This window comes from Canis lupus, chromosome 18, assembly GCF_011100685.1.
Source record: "Canis lupus familiaris isolate Mischka breed German Shepherd chromosome 18, alternate assembly UU_Cfam_GSD_1.0, whole genome shotgun sequence".
In the NCBI taxonomy this organism is placed as follows: domain Eukaryota; kingdom Metazoa; phylum Chordata; class Mammalia; order Carnivora; family Canidae; genus Canis; species Canis lupus.
The window spans coordinates 14455078-14475558 of NC_049239.1; the positions used below are offsets into that span (position 1 = coordinate 14455078).

Below are 20481 nucleotides of genomic sequence, written 5' to 3' on the forward strand. Positions count from 1 at the left end.
GCCGGGCCTGCAGCCCCCGGCTTCCCGCAGCCAGCGCGCGTGCCCCACGGCCGCCCCGCCCCGCCCCCGCCCCGCCCCCGCGCGCTGCGCACGCGCGGCCCCGCCCCGCCCCCCGCGTCCCCTCCGCGGCGACGGCGACGGTGACGGCGACGGCGACGGCGCGGGGGGCGGGGAGCCGAGGCGAGCGGTCGGCCGGAGTCCCCGGCGCTGCAGCGCGAGAGCCGCGGGCGCCGCCAGCCCCCCGCCGCGTCACGGCTCACGGCGCGCGGCCCGCCCTCCCGCGGCCCCTCCTCCCCGCCGCGCTGCCACCTCCCCTGCCCCCGCCCCTCCGGCCGAGCGGTGACTTAAGCAACGGAGCGCGCCGAAGCCCATTTTTCCCCTTCGTCGCCGCCGCGCCGGGCAGCTCGCGGCGCGTGGCCCGCGCAGTCCCGCCCGAGATGAACGCTGCGGCGGACGCCGAGTTCAACATCCTCCTGGCCACCGACTCCTACAAGGTAGAGGCGCGGGGCGGGGGCGCGCGGGGCGGGGGCGGGGGCGGGGGCCGCGTCGGGACGGGCGCGGGCGCGGGGCGCGGGGCGCGGGGCAGGTGAGGCTGGCGCCGCAGTGGGGAGGATGGAGAGATGGACGGCGGGAGGCGGGGCCGCGGGGCTGCGGGCCGGGAGGCCGGGGCGCGGGGCGCGGGGCCGAGCGCACGCCTCGCCCGGCAGCGCGGCCTCCTGGCCTCGGGCCGGCCTGGGCCGCGGCTGCGGGCGGAGCGGGTCGCTTAGGTAACGGCCCCGGGGCTGGCCCGGCCGCCGAGGAGCGGGTCCCCCCCCCCCCCCGCCCGTCGCCGGGCAGGTACGCGCTCCCCGAGGAGGCGGCGGCGGCGGCGGCGGGCGGGGAGGACGCTGCCCTGCCCGCCCTGCCCGCCCTGGGCGCCCGCGCCCGCTGCCCCGACCCGCCGCGCCGGCTGCGTTTCCAGCTCCTCGGCCCCCGGTGATCACGCGGACTCCGCATCCCCTGTGGCAAAGGCCCGGCCGGCTGCCCTCGTCCCCGTCGGGGCCGCTGCGGGATCCCTGGGAGAAGGAAAACGAAACACGAGTTAGATGAGTTGCAGCCTTCACCTTGGAGAACTCCACGGAGCTGTGGGGCAGCCGGCACACGCCTCTCCGACACTTGACTATTGCCGCCCCCATTCGTTTTTGTTTGAAACTCAACACAAACGAGTCAAGGAAAGCATGATTAAGAGGAAAATCTGGCAAATGTCCTTTCCCCTAGTTTCCAGATTACATGCAGTAAACTGAACTACACTTTGCTAAGCTTTGTTGGCCCACACACTCAAAAGATGAAATGTCAGACCAGACACCCTATACCTGGATAAAATGAAATTTGGTGCTTACCTAACGACTCGGTGATCTGGAGTGGGAAGGAACGCATAATGCTCTCACATCTTTGGTTCTTGTTGTGATTTTTTTTTTTTTTTTTCCTTTTTGGTTTCGTTCCTTAAATACTCGGCGGAAGTGTTTCGGAGAATCCCGTGTTCCTTAAGTTGCTGTTTTTCTTCCCAGTCGCATAAAATTCTATTTGTGATCATTTAGACGGATACTTAGGTAAAATAGAGCCAAGTTTCGTTATCATGTAGTATTTAGAAATGGGTTTTTCAAAGTGGAAATCCGCACCATTCATTGCAAGATCAGAGTATTATCAAGTCTAGTTTACTTGGCCTTAAAACTTTGTCTTGTCTTAGTTCCTAGTGTTCTGAGTGTCTTCAGTAGTGATTTTAGAATGATCTCATTGATAATTTTTTCATGACTGAACTTTTTTTCCTGGCTTTATAAATCTTTAAAATGATTTCCAGAAGTTTTCATAATGTAGCAATTAATGATTTCATTGGAAATGGAAAATGTAAACCGATTCATTGGACTAACTTTTAAAAAACAAAACAAGTACAAATTCCTTTAGTTTGTAGCTCCTGTAGCAGTTATACACGAGGAGTGTAAAATTCCCTTAACATCAGTTTTCTGGGATGCTTTTATTTTTAATTTTTTTAATTTTTTTAATAGATTTATTTTTTATTGGTGTTCAATTTGCCAACATACAGCATAACACCCAGTGCTCATCTCAAGTGCCCCCCTCAGTGCCCGTCACCCAGTCACCCCCACCCCCCGCCCACCTCCCCTTGTTCTCCCAGAGTTAGGAGTCTCTCATGTTCTGTCTCCCTTTCTGATATCTCCCACTCATTTTTTCTCCTTTCCCCTTTATTCCTTTTCACTATTTTTTATATTCCCCAAATGAATGAGACCATATAATGTTTGTCCTTCTCTGATTGACTTATTTCACTCAGCATAATACTCTGGGATGCTTTTAATTAAAAGAATGAATTACCTTAAAGTTTTCTAATCTAACAGGACATACTGAATGCACTATTAGAATTTGCATCTATTTAGTAAAGTCTATTTCTGTCCATTTTCACATTAGACCAATGTATTCTCTTTCTCATATGAAACTTTTGTTCTTAATGTGGTTTTAAGTTTTTGTTTTAATTCCAGTTAGGTAAAATACAGTGTAGTATTTATTTCAGGAGCACAATATACTGAGTCAGCACTTGTATACCATCACCCCGTGCTCATTGGGACAGGTACACTTTTCAATCTCCATTGCCCATTTTAACCCATCCCTCCACCTTCTTCTGCTTTGGTAACTATGTTTGTTCTCCATGATTAAGAGACTGTTTCTTGGTTTGCCTCTCTCTTTTTTTCACCTTTGCTCATTTGTTTCTTAAATCCCACATACCAGTGAAATCCTACAGTATTTGTCTTTAACTGATGTATTTCAGTTAGCATTATACTCTCTCTTGCTCCATCCATATGTCCTTGCAAATGGCAAGATTTCATTCTTTTTTCATGGCTCAATAAGCCTTTTTTGTATTTATACCACCCCTCTTTATTCATCAATCAAGGCCACTTGGGCTGCTTCCATATCTTGGCTATTGCAAATAATGCTGCTATAAACATAGGGGTGCATGTATCTCTTTGACTTAGTGTTTTTGTGTTTTGGGGGTAAGTATCCAGCAGTAAAAATTACTGGATTGTAGGGTAGTTGTATGTCTGACTTTTTGAGGAATCTCCATTCTGTTTTCCAGATTGGCTGCACCAGGTTCCATCCCCACCAACAGTGCAAGAGGGTTCCTTTTTCTCCACATCCTCGCAACACCTGTTGTTTCTTGTGTTGTTGATTTTAGCCATTTTGACAGGTGTGAGGTGATAACTCATTATAGTTTTGATTTACATTTCCCCGATGATAAGTGATGCTGAGGATCTTTTCATGTGTCTTTTGGCCATCCGTATGTCTTCGTTGGAGAACTGTCCATTCACATCTTCTGCCCATTTTTCAAATGGGTGGGTGTTGAGTTGTAAAAGTTCTTTATATATTTTGGACACGAACCCTTCATAGGACATGTCATTTGCAAATGACATTCTCCCATTCAGTGGGCTGCCTTCTGGTTTTGTTGATTGTTCCCTTCGCTGTACAGAAGCTTTTTATTTAGATGTAGTCCCAGTAGTTTACTTTTGCTTGTTTCCCTTGCCTCAGGAGACATGCCTAGAAAGAAGTTGCATCGGCTGGTGTCAAAGTTACTGCCTGTGTTCTCTTCTAGGGTTTTTATGTTTTCACGTCTCACATTTAGGTCTTTAATCCATTTTTAATTTATTTTTGTTTGTGGTAAAGGAATGTGGTCCAGGTTCATTCTTTGCACGCAGCTGTCCAGTTTTCCTAACACCATTTGTTGAAGAGAATGTCTTATTCCCATTGTATATTCTTTCCTACTTTGTTGAAGATTAATTGACCATGTAGTTACGGGTTTATTTCTGGGCTTTCTATTCTGTTCCATTGATCTATGTATCTGTTTCTGTACCAGTACAATACTGTTTTGATTAGTACAGTTTTGTAATATATCTTGCACTCCAGAATTGTGATATCTCCGGCTTTTCTTTTCTTTTTAAGATTGCTTTGGCTATTCAGGTGGGTCTGGGGGTCTTTTGAGGTTCTATACAAATTTTATGATTGATTGTTCTGCTTCTGTGAAAAATGCTGTTGGTATTTTGAGAGTGATTGCATTAACTGTGTGAATTGCACTGGGTATTTTAGACATTTTAAAAATATTTGTTCTTCTAGTCCATGAGTATGGAATGTCTTTGCATTTCTTTGTGTCATCTTCAGTTTCTTTCATCAGTGTTTTATAGTTTTCAGAATACAGGTCTTTACCTCTTCGGTTAGATTTATTCCTAGATAGATATCTTACTATTTTTGGTGCAAATGTAAATGAGATTGTTTCCTTAATTTCTCTTGCTGCTGCTTGAGTATTGGTGTATAGAAATGCAAGATTTCCATACATTGATTTTTGTATCCTGTGACTTCACTTAATTCATTTATCAGTCTGGCAGTATTTTGGTGGAGTCTTTTGGATTTTCTATATATGGTGTCATATCATCTGCAAGAAGTGAAAGTTTTACTTCTTCCTTAACACTTTGGATGCCTTTTATTCCTTCTTCTTGTCTGATTGCTGTGTTTGTCTGATTGCTAGTACTATGTTGAGTAAGAGTAGTGAGAGTGGACATCCTTGTCTTGTTCCTCATCTTAGGAACTGAGAACTTTTCCCCATTGAGGATGATGTTCGCTGTGGGTTTTTCATATGTGGCTTTTATTATGTTGAGCTGTGTTCCCTCTACACCTACTTCGTTGAGGGTTTTTATGAATGCATGTTGTTCTTTGTCAAATGCTTTTTCTTACCTTTCTCTGATTGATGTGATATATCACATTGATTGATTTGCAAATATTCAACCACCCTTGCAACCCAGGAATAATCTTTCTAATGTATTCTTGGATTCAGTTTGCTAGTATTTTGTTGACGATTTTTCTAACGATGTTCAGCAGAGATATTGGCATGTGGTTCTCTTTTTTAGTGGTGTCTTTATCTGGTTTTGCTGGCCTCATAGGATGGATTTGGAAGTTTTTCTCCCTTTTCTATTTCTTGGAATAGTTTGAGAAGAATAAATATTAGCTCTTCATTAATTAGTAGAATTTTCCTGGGAAGCTGTCTGGTCTTGGACTTTTGTTTCTTGGGAGTTTTTTTGATTACTGAATCAGTATCTTTGCTGGTAATCATCTGTTCTAATTTTCCATTTCTTCTTGCTTCAGTTTTATAGTTTATATGTTTCTAGGAATTTAGCTGTTTCTTCTAGGTTGTCCGGTTTGTTAGCATATAGTTTTTTGTAGTATTCTCTTATAATTGTATTTTTGTGATGTTGCTTATTATTTCTTCTCCCTCATTTGTGATTTTATTTGAATCCTTTTTCTTTTTTCTTGAGTCTTACTAGATGTTTGTCAATTTTATTGAATATTTCAAAGAACCAACTCCTTGTTTTATTGCTGTGTTCCGTTGTTTTTTAAGTTTCTGTATCATATACTTCTGCTGTAATCTTTATTACTCCTTTTTTCTACTGGTTTTAGGTTTTGTTCTTTTTCTAGCTCCTTTAAGATGTTTATTTGAGATTTTTCTTGCTTTTGGAGATAGTCTTGTATTGTTATAAAGCAATTTTAAAACTGTTTCTGTTGCATCCCAAAGGTTTTGAACCATTGTGTTTTCATTTGTTTCCATGTACTTTTTAATTTATTTTTTTATGTCCTGGTTGATCCATTCATTGTTGAGTAGCATGTTATTTAACTTCCATGTATTTGTCATCGTGCCAGATATTTTCTTGTGGTTGTCTGCTAGTTTCATAGTGTTTTGGTCAGAAAAGATGTATGCTGTGACTTCAATCTTCTTAAATTTGTTGAGGCTTGTTTTGTGGCCTAATATGTAATCTATTCTGGAAAATGTTCTGTGTGCACTTGAAAAGAATGTGTATTCTGCTGACTTAGGATGGAATGTTATGAATTTATCTGTTAAATCCATCTGTTATTCAAAGCCATTGTTTCTTTATTGCTTTTCTTTTTAGATGATCAGTACCCTGATGTACGTGGGTGTTAAAGTCCCCTATTATTGTATTATTATCCATTAGTTCCTTTATATTTGTTATTAACTTTTATGTATTTGATGCTCTTATGTTGGGTGCATAAATACTTAGAATTGTTATATCTTCTTGTTGGATTGTCCCCTTTATTATTATATAGTGTTCTTCTTTGTCTCTTGTTACAGTCTTTGTTTTAAAGTCTAACTTGCCCAATAAAAGTATTGCTACTCTGACTTTCTTTTGACCTCTATTTGCATGATAGATGTTTCTCCCCCTCATTTTCAGTCTGCAGGTGTCTTTAGGTTTAAAAGGAGTCTCTTGTAGGCAGGATATGGATGGATCTTGTTTTTTTTATCCCTCATGAATTTTGATTGGAGTGCTTAGCCCATTTACATTCAAAGCAGTTATTGGTAGATATGTATTTATTGCCATTTTATTTATTTTATTCATTTTATTTATTTAATTTTTTTGGTGGTTTCTGATGATTTTCTCTGATCCATTCCTGTTTTTCTCTCTTCTGTGGTGTGCTGGTTTTCTTTAGTGATGTATTTGGATTTGTTTGTCTTTATTTGCATATTAATGGCTTTATATTTGTGTTTACCATTAGGTTTGTATATAATCTCTTTGGCATTTAGCAGTCTATATTACATTGATGGTCATTTAAGTTTGAGCCGGTTCTTTATTCCTTTTCTCACTATATTTTAAGTATATGTTGTCATATTTTACATCCTTTTGTGAGTTTCTTGACTTATTTTTTTACAGATCTATTCATTTTCAGAGTTTTTGTATTTTCCTACTCTTATACTGTCACTTTTGGTCTCTGTGTTCCACTCAGAGATTTCCCCTTTAAAATTATATATATATTTGTTTCAGGGCTGGTTTAGTGAATGAACTCCCTTAGTCTTTGGGAAACTCTTAGTCTCTCCTTCTATTCTGAATGATAGCCTTGCTGGATAGCATATTCTTGGCTGCAGATTTTTCCCACTCACGCACTTTGAATATACCATGCTCTTCTGCCTTGAAAAGTTTCTGCTGAATGATCCACTGATAGCCTGATGGAGTTTCCCTTTGTATGTGACTATATTCCTTTGCCTGCTGCTTTTAAAATTTTTTCTTTATCACTGTATTTTGCCAGTTTAATTACTTTATGTCTTGCTGTGGATATGATTTTTTTATTTTGGTGGTGTGTGTGTGTGGGTGGGTTCTCTGTGTCTCTTGGATCTGGATGTCTATTTCCTTCCCCAAGTTGAGGGAAGTTCTCAGATATTATTTCTTCAAATAAATTTTTTTCCCCCTTTTTTCTGTCTTTTTCTTCTGGGACTCCTAGACTATGAATATTAATACATTTGATGGTGTCACTGAGTTCCCTATACATATTCTCATTTTTCATGATTATTATTTCTCTCTTGTTCTTGACTACTTTTTCCATTACTGTCTTCTAGGTCATTAATTTGTTTCTCTGCTGCTTCCAGCCTACTGTTCATTCCATCAAGCTTATTTCTTATTTTATTTATTGAGCCCTTTTTATTGGCTTTGATATTCCTTATCTCTGTGTTAATGGTCTTACTGATGCCTTTCACTCTTTTCTCAAGTTCAGTGAATAGTTTTATGGTCATTACTTTAAATTCTCTATCTGGCATGTTACATATATCTGTTTTACTTAGATCTCTGCCCGTACCCTTGTCCTGTTCTTTCATTTGGGACAAGTTCATCAGTCTTCTCATTTTGTCTTAGTCTCTGTGCATGCTTCTGTGTATTAGGAAAATCAGCTATATCTCCTATTTTGAGGGTAATGAAGAAGAGGTCATGTAGTGCTGTGCCATGTAGTGTCTCCTGTTTCCCAGGGCCTGGCACTTCTGGGAGTATCTCCAGTGTGTGCTGCATGTGCTCAGCTGTTGTGTCCTGGCCCCTTTATCCTTCAGGCCAGTCATCTGCGGAGCCTCTCTTTGCTTGTTTTTGGCAGTGTTTGGTCCCTGGTCTGAATGTAGCACATTAACTAGGTGTGCTTGTGGAATGAAGTTTGTCACCACCACCACTGGAACCGAGGCCCTGCAAATATCCCGCCTCCAGAGGCACTGTGTGAGCAAGGATTTGGGCCAGACTTCTGGGTGAGGGAGCCCACAGTGCTAAGACTGAGGCAAACATGACTGGGAGGGGCAGTTCTATCCAAGCACAGGGCAGAGAGGCTTGGTGTAAGCAAGTTAGGTAAGGAGTGTGGATGCTGCACTGGTTCCCATAAGTGGCCCTGTGCTTATGCTGAGGGGCAGGGAAGGGAAATGGCTCCTGCCAGTTCCTTTGTTCCTTGAGGGGTCTCTCCATGAGTGCTGCCCCTCTGGGACATTGGCCTAGATGAGCAGGTAACATCCCCACTGTGTGCCCCCCAGGTGCTCTTCAGATCACTGTTTCCACACTATGTTCATGGGCTTCTCTCCAAGAGCAGTTCAGTGCCCTCTGGGCTTTAACCCAGCCAAGCCTGCTGACCTTCAAAACTTGGGTCTTTGGGATCCCTGGGTGGCGCAGCGGTTTAGCGCCTGCCTTTGGTCCAGGGCGCGATCCTGGAGACCCGGGATCGAATCCCACGTCAGGCTCCCAGTGCATGGAGCCTGCTTCTCCCTCTGCCTGTGTCTCTGCCTCTCTCTCTCTCTCTCTCTCTCACTATGTGCTTATCATAAATAAATAAAATTAAAAAAAAAAACAAAAAACTTGGGTCTTTAACCCAACTGGTTGTAAGAACTCATGAAATTCAGCTCCTCTCTTTCCAGTTGTTATGGGGATTCATATTCTGGTGTGCTCTCCTTTGTTTTAGTCTGTCTCTAGCACTTTTCTCTTCCACTGCAGTGGCCACCATCCATTTCTCCCAAACCTCATCTCTGTACTTCCTACCTTCTTCTGTGTTGAGTCTTCTCTACCTTTAGTTGTGGGTTTGTACTACCAGTTCATAGATCAGTTTCTAGGGTATTTAGGATGATTTGATAGTTACCTAGTTGTGGGATGAGGCAAGTCTTGTGTTCTCCTACTCTGCTACCATCTTCCAAGTGTGTATAGTATGAAACCTTTTAAGATTTTCATCTTGGGGTGCCTGGGTGGCTCAGCTAGTTAAGCATCTGCTTCGACAGAGGTTATGTTTTGGAGGTCCTGGGTTTGGGCCTTTTGTTGGGCTCCCTGCTCAGTGGTGAGCTCACTTCTCCCGCTTTATCTATCCCTCCCTCCAGCTCGTGCTCGCTCTCTTTCAATCTCTCAAAAGATAAAATATTTTTTAAAGATTTTCACCATAGTATGATTTTTTAATTTTTCCCCCAAAAAAATCTCTCAAGAGGATTCAGTCAGGTTGATGTTTTATACCAATCCTTTACAACAGTACACTAAAGTAGATGGTGTATTCTACACTGACGTTTTTAAGTTTTGTTTACCCTACATATTTTGTGGTCCTATAACCTATATTCCATTCCATTTTTACCTTTTTATCTTCTTAGATGAAGAAGAGACAGAAATGATAATCTTGAGATTAGAAATAATGAAATTTTTATTTGGCAGTTACACAGGGCTATTATATTCTTATCAGTACTTACAAACTAGTGGCCAGTTAAAGTAGGTAGGGAACCTAGTGGTTTTAGACGTGTTGATGGAGGAGAGAATAATTGTTTTCTTCTTTCTAAAACTGAAGAAAAAATGGTTGGTTGTCTAAAGACTACAGAAAGATTTTTTGCAAGTAGTAAGGTAGTGTCCAAGCACATAACAATGTGGTTATTTTATCTTTACTTGTATCCTCTCTGGAGGGTTCAAGACAATTTGGACCAAAGGAGGAGCATTGAAAATATATATTCGTTTCTGTAATTTCATTATGTATTCTACGTAATAAGGAACTGAGAAATACGTAAATGTGATTGTTTCTCCATTTTAATCCTGGGCTTTTGTTTAAGCATTTTCAAAATGGCATAAAGGAAAAGTATCTACTGGGTTGTATTTATGTTGTGCTAACCCAGCAAGGGAAAGTTTCATTGGGCTGCTTTAGGCACTGCAGTATTTAAAAAGCATTTGGAACTTTTCATAAGGGGACAGGTCAGATTTTTGTTTGTTTGTTTTTTCTCACCTATCTCTGGAGTAGCCATTGATTAGTTTAGAAATAACTCACCCGTTAAAAGTGCATTTCCATTCTTTGTTCCTTTCCCTTACTTTTATGTAGATAATGTTAGTAACAAACTAAAGCAGAGAAGAGTTTCATTTATGAACATCTTACCTAGTAGCAGATTAAAATGGAAGATGTTATCAACTAAGTTGAAAAATATATATAGTGTACAATACTCATCTCTAAGCAATTTACACATTACACACTGTTAATGAAAAGTGTGTTAAAGCACATCAGCCATTGTTACAAATTGTGCTATCCAGTGTGGGTTGCTTCTCAAAAGGTCATTTGTAAACTGGTTATCTAGAACTCAGCCCATTTTCATTAATTCATTTAATAAAAATTGGAGATCTCCTAGGTATTATAAAAGACAAAGATACCTCTTAAAATCCAGGATGGGTGAAAGTTGTCTTTGGAGAAGTAACAGAAGATTGTATAATTCATGTATGATGATGATGGGCACCCAGTAGCTTTTCTAAAAAAGATTTTGCAGCCTCATTAATGAGAAATTGACAGACTTTAAATATTTGGGCTTTTTAGAAAAAAGAGTTGGAGTCAGACCTCATTGGCAAGTTAGTCCTGTGGAACTTTCTCTGAGGTGTCTTTGAGCTGTTCCTGTTTTCATAATTGCTTCTCTTTCATTCTGAACAGTCACAGTGACTCTTATGGCAGCCTGAGCCTTGTGAGGAGTGGCGTACTGTTGCAGTTCATATGTTAGAAATTACCTGTACATTCATACAGTGCTATTTTTCAGTGAGTTTTATATTAAAAGTTACAGGAAAAGATAAAGCAACAGAAATAAAATCCTGTATGTAAATCACAAATGCACTTCATAGGAAGAATAACTTAGGTCAGTTGTAATTGAATAATATTTTGCAAAAGAAAGATACCAGAAGCTGGTGTGGACTTTGTCAGTTGACTACATCTTTTTCAAAATTGTGGCAAAAAAGTAAAATTGAGGGTGGGGCAAGATGGCAGAAGAGTAGGAGTCCTCAACTTACCTGGTCCCACCAACTTACATAGTTAACTTTCAAAACATCCTGAACACCTATGAATTCAACCTGAGATTTAAAGAGAGAACAGCCAGAATGCTACAGAGAGAAAAGTTTTCGCTTCTAACAAGAATCATCTAGGGTGAAATTTACTTAGGTCGTGTTTAAGTTTTCACTTCTAACAAGAATCATCTAGGGTGAAATTTACTTAGGTCGTGGTTGATATTTTTGACTCAGCCCACTCATACAGCCACTCTGCACTGAACAAACTGACTAGAAAGAAGAACTCACCACAAAAGAAAGAATCAGAAACCGTACTGTCTGCCACAGAGTTACAGAATTTGGATTACAATTTGATGTCAGAAAGCCAACTCAGAAGTACAATTATAAAGCTACTGGTGGCTCTGGAAAAAAGCATAAAGGACTCTAGAGACTTCATTACTGCAGAATTTAGATCTAATCAGGCCAAAATTAAAAATAAATGAGATGCAATCCAAACTGGATGTCCTAAAGGCTAGGGTTAATGAGGTGTAAAAAAGAGTGAGTGACATAGAAGACAACTTAATGGTAAGGACAGAAACTGAGGAAAAAAGAGAAAAACAAAATTAAGAGACCATGAGGAAAGCCTTAGGGAAATAAATGATAGCCTGAGAAGGAAAAATCTACATATAATTGGGGTTCCAGAAGACGCCAAGAGGGAGAATGGGCCAGAAAGTATATTTGAACAAATCATAGCTAGGAACTTCCCTAATTTGGGGACAGAAGCAGGCATTCAGATCCAGGAGAGGTCCCCGCCAAAATCAATAAAAACCCTTCAACACCTCAACATTTAACAGCGAAACTTGCAAATTCCAAAGATAAAGAGAAAATCCTTAAAACAGTGAGAGACAAGAGATTCTCAACTTATATGGAGAGAAATATCAGATTCACAGCAGGCCTCTCCACAGAGATCTGGCAGGCCAGAAAGGGCTGGCGTGGTATATTCAGTGTCCTAAATAAGAAGAACATGCAGACAAGAATACTCTATCCAGCAAGGCTCTCTTCAGAATAGAAGGAGAGATAAAGAGCTTCCAAGATAGGCAGAAACTGAAAAAATATGAGACCATCAAACCAGCTCTGGAAGAAATATTAAGGGGGACCTGTAAAAGAAAGAGGGAGCCCAAAGGAAATAATACACAAAAACAGGGACTGAATAGGTATTATGATGATGCTAAATTCATATCTTTGAATAGTTACTCTGAACATGAATGGGCTAAATGATCACATCAAATGACGCAGGGTATTGGACTGCATAAAAAAAGCAAGACCCATCTATTTGCTGTCTATAAGAGACTCATTTTAGACGTAAGGACACCTGCAGCCTGGAAACGAAAGAGTGGAGAACCATTTACCATTCAAATGGTCCTCAAAAGAAAGCTGGGGTAGCAATCCTCATATCAGATAAAGTTTATCCCAAAGACTGTAGTAAGAGATGAAGAGGGACACTATATCATACTTAAAGGGTCTATCCAACAAAAACAATCATGAATATTTATGCCCCTAATGTGGTGTGGGAGCTGCCAGGTATATCAATCAATTAATAACCAAAGTAAAGACTTACTTATAATAATAAACCAATTGTAGGAGATTTCAACACAGCACTTTCAGCAAATGACAGATCTTCTAAGCCCAACACCAGCAAAGAAACAAGGGCCTTAAATGATGCACTGGACCAGATGGACTTCACAGATATATACAGAACTTTCCATCCAAATGCAACTGAGTACATTTTTCTCAAGTGCACATGGAACTTTCTCCAGAATAGATCACATACTGGGTCACGAATCAGGTCTCAACTGATACTAAAGGATTGGGATTGTCCCTTGCATATTTTCAGACCACAGTGCTTTGAAACTAGAACTCAGTCACAAGAAAAAAATTGGAAGAAACTCCAACACATGGAGGTTAAAGAGTATCCTGCTAAAAGATGAATGGGTCGACCAGGAAATTAGAGAAGAATTAAAAATATTCTTGGACTAATGAAAATGAAGATACAAGCATTCAAAATGTTTGGGATACAGTAAAAGCAGTCCCAAGAGGGGAAATACATCACAATACAAGTCTCCCTCCAAAAATTGGAAAAAACTAAATACACAAGCTAACCTTGCACCTAAAGGAATTGGAGAAAGAACAGCAAGTAAAACCTACACCCAGCAGAAGAGAGTTAATAAAGATTCGAGCAGAACTCAATGAACTAGAGACCAGAAGAACTGTAGAACACATGAACAAAACCAGGAATTGGTTCTTTGAAAAAATTAATAATATAGATAAACTATTGGCCAGCCTTATTAAAAGGAAAAGAGAAAAGACACAATAAAATCATGAATGAAAGAGGAGAGATCACGACCAATACCAAGGAAATAGACGATTTTAAAAACATATTATGAGCAGCTATAAGCCAACAAATTAGGCAATCCAGAAGAAATGGATGCATTTCTGGACAACAACAAATTACCAAAACTGGAACAAGAAGAAATAGAAAACCTGAACAGGCCAATAACCAGCGAGGAAGTTGAAGCAGTCATCAAAAACCTCCCAAGACACAAAAGTCCAGGGCCAGATGGCTTCCCAGGGGAATTGTATCAAATGTTTAAAGAGGAAATAATACCTATGCTACTAAAGCTGTTCTGAAGGATAGAAAGGGATGGAATACTTCCAAACTCGTTTTATGAGGCCAGTATCACCTTGATTCCAAAACCAGACAAGTCTCCATGAAAAAGGAGAATTAAAGACCAGTATCCCTGATGAACATGGATGCAAAAATTCTCAAAAAGATACTAGCCAATAAGATCCAACAGTACATTAAGAAGATTATTCACTATGACCAAGTGAGATTTATCCCTGGGATGCAAGGTTTGTTCAACACTCTTAATAATACCACGTGGTAGATCATATCAACAAGGGATAAAACAAGAACCATATGATCCTCTTAATAGATGCAGAGAAAGCATTTGACAAAATACAGCATCCATTCCTGATAAAACTCTTGAGAGTGTAGGGATAGAGGGAACATTCCTCAATATCTTAAAAGCCATTTATGAAAAGCCCACAGTGAATATCATTCTCAATGGGGAAAAACAGAGCCTTTCCCCTAAGATCAGGAACAGGACAGGGATGTCCACTCTCACCACTGCTATTCAACATAGTACTAGAAGTCCTAGCCTCAGCAATCAGGCAACAAAAAGAAATAAAAGGCATTCAAATTGGCAAAGAAGAAGTCAAACTCTCCCTCTTTGCAGATGACATGATACTATACATAGAAAACCCAAAAGACTCCACCCAAGATTGCTAGAACTCTTAGCAATTTGGCAATGTGACAGGATACAAAATCAATGCCCAGAAATCAGTGGCATTTCTATACACTGACAATGAGACTGAAGACAGAAATTAAGGAGTCAATCCCATTTACAATTGCACCCAAAAGCATAAGATACCTAGGAATAAATCTAACCAAAGAGGTAAAGGATCTATACCCTAAAAACTATAGAACACTTCTGAAAGAAATTGAGGAAGACACAAAGAGATGGGAAAATATTCCATGCTTATGGATTGGAAGAATTAATATTATGAAAATGTCTATGCTACCCAGGGCAATTTACACATTCAGTGCAATCCGTATAAAATACCATGGTCTTTCTTCAGAGAATTGGAACAAATCATCTTCAGATTTGTGTGGCATCAGAAAAGACCCCTAATAGCCAGGGGAATATTGAAAAAGAAAACCAGAACCGGCGGCATCACAGTGCCATATTTCAAGTTTACTACAAAGCTGTGATCATCAAGACAGTGTGGTACTGGCACAAAAACAGACTCATAGATCAATGGAACAGAATCCAGAAATGGGCCCTCAACTCTGTGGTCAACTAATTCGACAAAGCAGGAAGGAATATCCACTGGAAAAAGGACAGTCTCTTCAATAAATGGTGCTGGGAAAATTGGACAGCCACATGCAGAAGAATGAAACTAGACCGTTCTCTTACACCATACACAAAGATAAACTCAAAATGGATGGAAGATCTAAATGTGAGACAAGAATCCCTCAAAATCCTAAAGGAGAACACAGGCAACACCCTTTTTGAACTTGGCCACAGTAACTTCTTGCAAGATACATCCATGAAGGCAAGGGAAACCAAAACAAAAATGAACTATTGGGATTTCATCAAGATAAAAAGCTTCTGCACAGCAAAAGAAACAGTCAATAAAACTAAAAGACAACCTACAGAATAGGAGAAGATATTTACAAATGACATATCAGATAAAGGGCTAGTATCTAAGATCTATGAAGAACTTCTTAAACTCAACAGCAAAGAAACCAACAATCCAATCATGAAATGGGCAAAAGACATGAACAGAAATCTCACACAGGAAGACATAGACATGGCCAACAAGCACATGAGAAAATGCTCCACATCACTGGCCATCAGGGAACTACAAGTCAAAACCACGAGATACCACCTCACACCAGTGAGAATGGGGAATATTAACAAGACAGGAAACAACAAATGTTGGAGAGAATGTGGAGAAAGGGGAACCCTCTGCACTGTTGGTAGGAATGTGAACTGGTGCAGCCACTCTGGAAAACTGTGTGGAGGTTCCTCAAAGAGTTAAAAAGAGCTACCCTACGACCCAGCAATTGCACTGTTGGGGATTTACCCCAAAGATACAGATGCAGTGAACCAGGAGGACACCTTCCCCCCAATGTTTATAGCAGCAATGTCCACAATAGCCAAACTGTGGAAGGAGCCTCAATGTCTTCGACAGATGAATGGATAAGGAAGATGTGGTCTATGTATACAGTGGAATATTACTCAGCCATTAGATACAACAAATACCTACCATTCGCTTCCACGTGGATGGAACTAAAGGGTATTATGCTGAGTGAAGTAAGTAAATCAGAGAAGGACAATCGTTATATGGTTTTACTCAGATGGGGAATATAACAAGTAAAGAAAGGAATTATAAGGAAAGGAGAAAAAATGAGTGGGAAAAATTAGGGTGACAGAACATGAGAGACTGCCGACTGAAACGAACAAGGGGTAGTGTGGAAGGGAAGATGGGCAGAGGGATCGGGTGACTGGGTGATGAGCACTGGGTGTTATACTATGTGTTGGCAAATTGAACTTCAATAAAAAAATATACATATAAAAAAAGTACAAATTTTCAAGAACTCTGTGTCAGGAGGTTTAGGGGAAGGGGCAATATGATTATAGTGATTTGACAAAATCTCTTCTCCAAAATTTAGTCCAAAAATCATTAAGCCATATTTTTGAGGTTATTATTGCTTCAGAAACCAGATAACAAAAAAGTACTTTCTGCAGCAATGGAAGGATCTCCAGGGCTTGAGAAATCTTAAATAATGTTGAAGAAAAGAAAGAATCATTATTATTATTTTGCTATTTCTAGCACATGGGCATTGACAAGGCAGAAAGTCTGAGGCTAAGTGGATTCTCTTCTGAGTGCCCTTACAAATTATATAGATAATATAACTTATTTGTGACATTATATATATATTAATCCATGCGCTCTTATGTACACATGGTATTGTTAAAATTTTGGTTTATGATCATTTCTTAGCTGTTAAAATTATAACTGGTAAAGTAGGTTAGTAGTGGTTGCCTTTGATCTTGTAATCTCACTGTGAGAGGAAAGCTCTTGGAAAAAACATCAAATCAATTTTATAGGAAATATGGAGAAGCTTCAGAACAACTTAGAGTTTGCTCTCGCAGAAAGATTCTCTGCAACTTAAATATTTCTCTTCTATTTTTTTTATTTTTGGTGGGGTAGGAGGATGGGGAGCAGAGGGAAAAGGAGAGAGACACTCTTAAGCAGATTCTGTATCCAGCACAGACACCAACACAGGGCTTAATCTCATGACCCTGAGATCATGACCTGAGCTGCAATCAAGAGTTGGATGCTTAGCCAACTAAGCCACCCAGGGACCCCTCATATTTCTCTTTAAGTATCATACTTGGAACAAGGATATTTAGCCTAAAGATTATAATTTTTAGTTTGTCATGAAGTTAATCACATGAGTGTGAAATTAAGTTCTATTAAAAGAGCTAAAATTTCCTGTGTGTCTATGTTCTTTACATGTGTTTGTGACTGATAGTGCTCTGTTAGCTGTAGGAAAATCATTCCAGTTTAGGAAACATTTTTGGGGGTAGAGTTTGCTGAGAATATATTTTTTTAAATTTTTATTTATTTATGATAGTCACACACAGAGAGAGAGAGAGAAGCAGAGACACAGGCAGAGGGAGAAGCAGGCTCCATGCGCCAGGAGCCCGACGTGGGATTTGATCCCAGGTCTCCAGGATCGCGCCCTGGGCCACAGGCAGGCGCCAAACCTCTGCACCACCCAGGGATCCCGAGTTTGCTGAGAATATTATAGAAATTAGCTATTTTCATCATATAAATAATGTTAAATTTATTGTAGAACCATTTTATCTATTTTTTTTCCATTTTATCTATTGATAGAAGTCCAAGTAGTGCTAAAAAAAAAAAATATGATTTAGGAGCTCCCTTTCTGTAGTTGTTTAATTTTGAATACTATGAAACTTTGTTTGTATTACTTGATATATTTAAAACTGAGCTCTTGAGTTCCAAATTTATTCCTTCCTCCTCTCACTAAATGGCACCATTATTCACCCAGTTGCTCAAGCCAAAACTGTAGAGAACATTCTTAATCCTCCCCCATTTTATCCCCCAAATAGAATCTATTAACCTAATTCTCCTTTACCTCCAAATGAGCCACTTCTCTCACCTAAGCTAATCTTTAGCCTCTTACCTGATGGTCCTGCTTCGTCTTTAGTCATCCTGTAATCCATTTTCGACCTCACTGTCAAGCTGATCCTTGTAATATATGAACAAGATCATATTTGTTCCAGCTTAAAACATACTAATGGCTTTCTGTTGCACTTGTGTAATATTCAAGCTCCTTGTGGTAACGTACAAGCCTTCCATGATCTTGTCCCTGCATCTTGCTGTGACCTTACCATCTACCTCCTCCTCCCTACTCTGCAAGCACCAGCCACACTGGTGTGGTGTTGTGTTCTGTCCCTTAAATCAATGTACTTCCTATTTCCCTGTAGTTTAAGTCCTGTCACATGTCACCATCTCAGAGAAGCCTTCCTGGCTCCCTGTGGACAGCAGTTATCAGGCTCCTCTAGCCCCTCATTGTCTTTTAATTTTTCAAACCTAAATCTTGATCTGAAGTTCTTTTGTTGATTTATATGTTTTTCTCTGACCTTCGAACCCTCATTTGCCCTTTGAGAATAAGAGCCATCTCCATCCATTTTACTTTCCCATCCTCAGTACTTGAAACATTGTCTGATACCTAGTGGATACACAGTATATATTTGTGAATAAACTATAAAATAACAATTGATTTTTTTTTTTTTTTTTTTTTTTTGCTGTATCTCATTTTCTAGTGAAGGTTCCAAGGGGTTCAGAGAGAGCAGTTTAGCAGAAAATAAAATGAAGAGAATAGTAAACCTAGTAAAACCAGAATCATTAATTCTCTATTGGCTGTGTTCTTAGAATACTCTTTACTAAGGAGCTCTGTTTAAAAAGTTTTTTCCCAGGGGATCCCTGGGTGGCTCAGCAGTTTAGCGCCTACCTTTGGCCCAGGGCGCGATCCTGGAGTCCCGGGATCGAATCCCACGTCGGGCTCCCGGTGCATGGAGCCTGCTTCTCCCTCCTCCTGTGTCTCTGCCTCTCTCTCTCTCTCTCTCTACATCTATCATAAATAAATCTTTAAAAAAAATAAAATAAAAATAAAAAGTTTTTTTCCCATTAAAACAATGGTACAAGACAATATAAATAGATCCAAACATACTATTTTATTCCATAAATATATCGGGTGCTCATTGGCAGGTGGTTAATTGCCTGAGAATTAGCTTCTTCAGCTAAATTCTACAACAGTTCTCTAAAGTTCTCCAAAGAAGATTTGAGAAGTTACACTTCATTTCTAATTAAGCAGCCTAGACAGTTTCGTGTTTTTAATGACATTTGTTTTTAGAGAAGGCATTCTGAATATTTATACAAAAGTTTTAAGTACATAATAAAATAACACAGCAGAAGTAAAGCTTTAAAATTATAAACATACTCAGTTACTGTCTGGAACTGGAATTGTATTTGTATGATTGAAAAGTTTTAGTAAACTTGTAGGCCAAAGTGGAGTTAAATAGTTTAGAAATATTTCCATTCAGCTTTTCACTGTTTGGTCCACTCAGAAGATGAAAATAATTTATTTGCCTTCTCATATTTTTAAATTCTGATATAAAAAAAGGTAGACTTAAAAGGTACACCTTTAAGTATCTGAACTGCAGAAAGGTCAGACTAACTACAGTCACAACTCTGAATCTGACTTCTATAAACTTGCCTGATGTGATCCAGACCTTTATTTGATTTTTACTTCATCATGGTTGACTTTCTTCTGCTTCACTGATTATTCCCACTAAAGGAATTAGAGATGTTTACATTGTAAACTGGGTATTTTAGTTTTTATATACATCTTAGGTATGTTTTTAGGTGTTGCTACCTTTTTTCTAATTAGTGTCTTAAGTTGAAGTAGTGATGATTTATCACTAAGGTGTCATTCATATATAAATTTTGTTGTCTTTGCTCTGGGTTTTGTTTTAACTATTTCAGTGAGCTACTACTTCAGCTTCCAGTGGTATCAGTGTCAAGGTTCTAACCTTAAAAAAGCCAACCCCCAAACCAAACTCTGGTGTCTATCTCTGGGTTTAAGATTTACCTCACAGTTTGCCTTCAAACAGCATAAGGGCACTGTTTTCCTTTTCTTTTTCTTTTCTTTTCTTTTCTTTTCTTTTCTTTTCTTTTCTTTTCTTTTCTTTTCTTTCTTTCTTTCTTTCTTTCTTTCTTTCTTTCTTTCTTTCTTTCTTTCTTTCTTTTTTTTAAGATTTTATTTATTCATGCATGAGAGACACAGAGAGAGGCAGAGACACAGGCAGAGGGAGAAGCAGGCTCCATGTGGGAGCCCAACGTGGGACTCAATCCCGGGACCCCAGGATCAGGCCCTGGGCCAAAGGCAGGCACTAAACCACTGAGCCACCCAGGGATCCCAGGGTGCTGTTTTCATAGAGTTGCAAGTTGCTTCTTTTGGAGAAGAAACACTTATTAAACATTTGTGTAGGGTTTTTATGGTGGTTTTTTTTTTTTTTTGAGGGGGGGGTTCTTTATATAGAGTATATTTATTGTAGAATTTTTGTGCTAAACTACAAAGGCATTTTAGGTTAAAGCCAAGTTTTATAGGGATTGTGCAGTCAGACAAGGAAAGCATTGGATTTCCCTAAACTTAGGAACAGAGCTAAAC

The 20481-nt window shown here is 39.8% G+C and overlaps 1 protein-coding gene across 1 annotated transcript in view; it reads left to right on the forward strand.

Annotated features, from left to right (window-relative positions):
- The first annotated feature begins 207 nt into the window (after positions 1–207).
- NAMPT (nicotinamide phosphoribosyltransferase) overlaps positions 208–20481 on the forward strand; it is a 44754-nt gene continuing 24480 nt past the window's right edge. The window contains exon 1 of the mRNA XM_038562718.1: positions 208–494. Within this exon, the coding sequence (XP_038418646.1) occupies positions 438–494 (57 nt within the window). The 5' untranslated portion in view covers positions 208–437. The remainder of the gene's footprint in view (positions 495–20481) is intronic.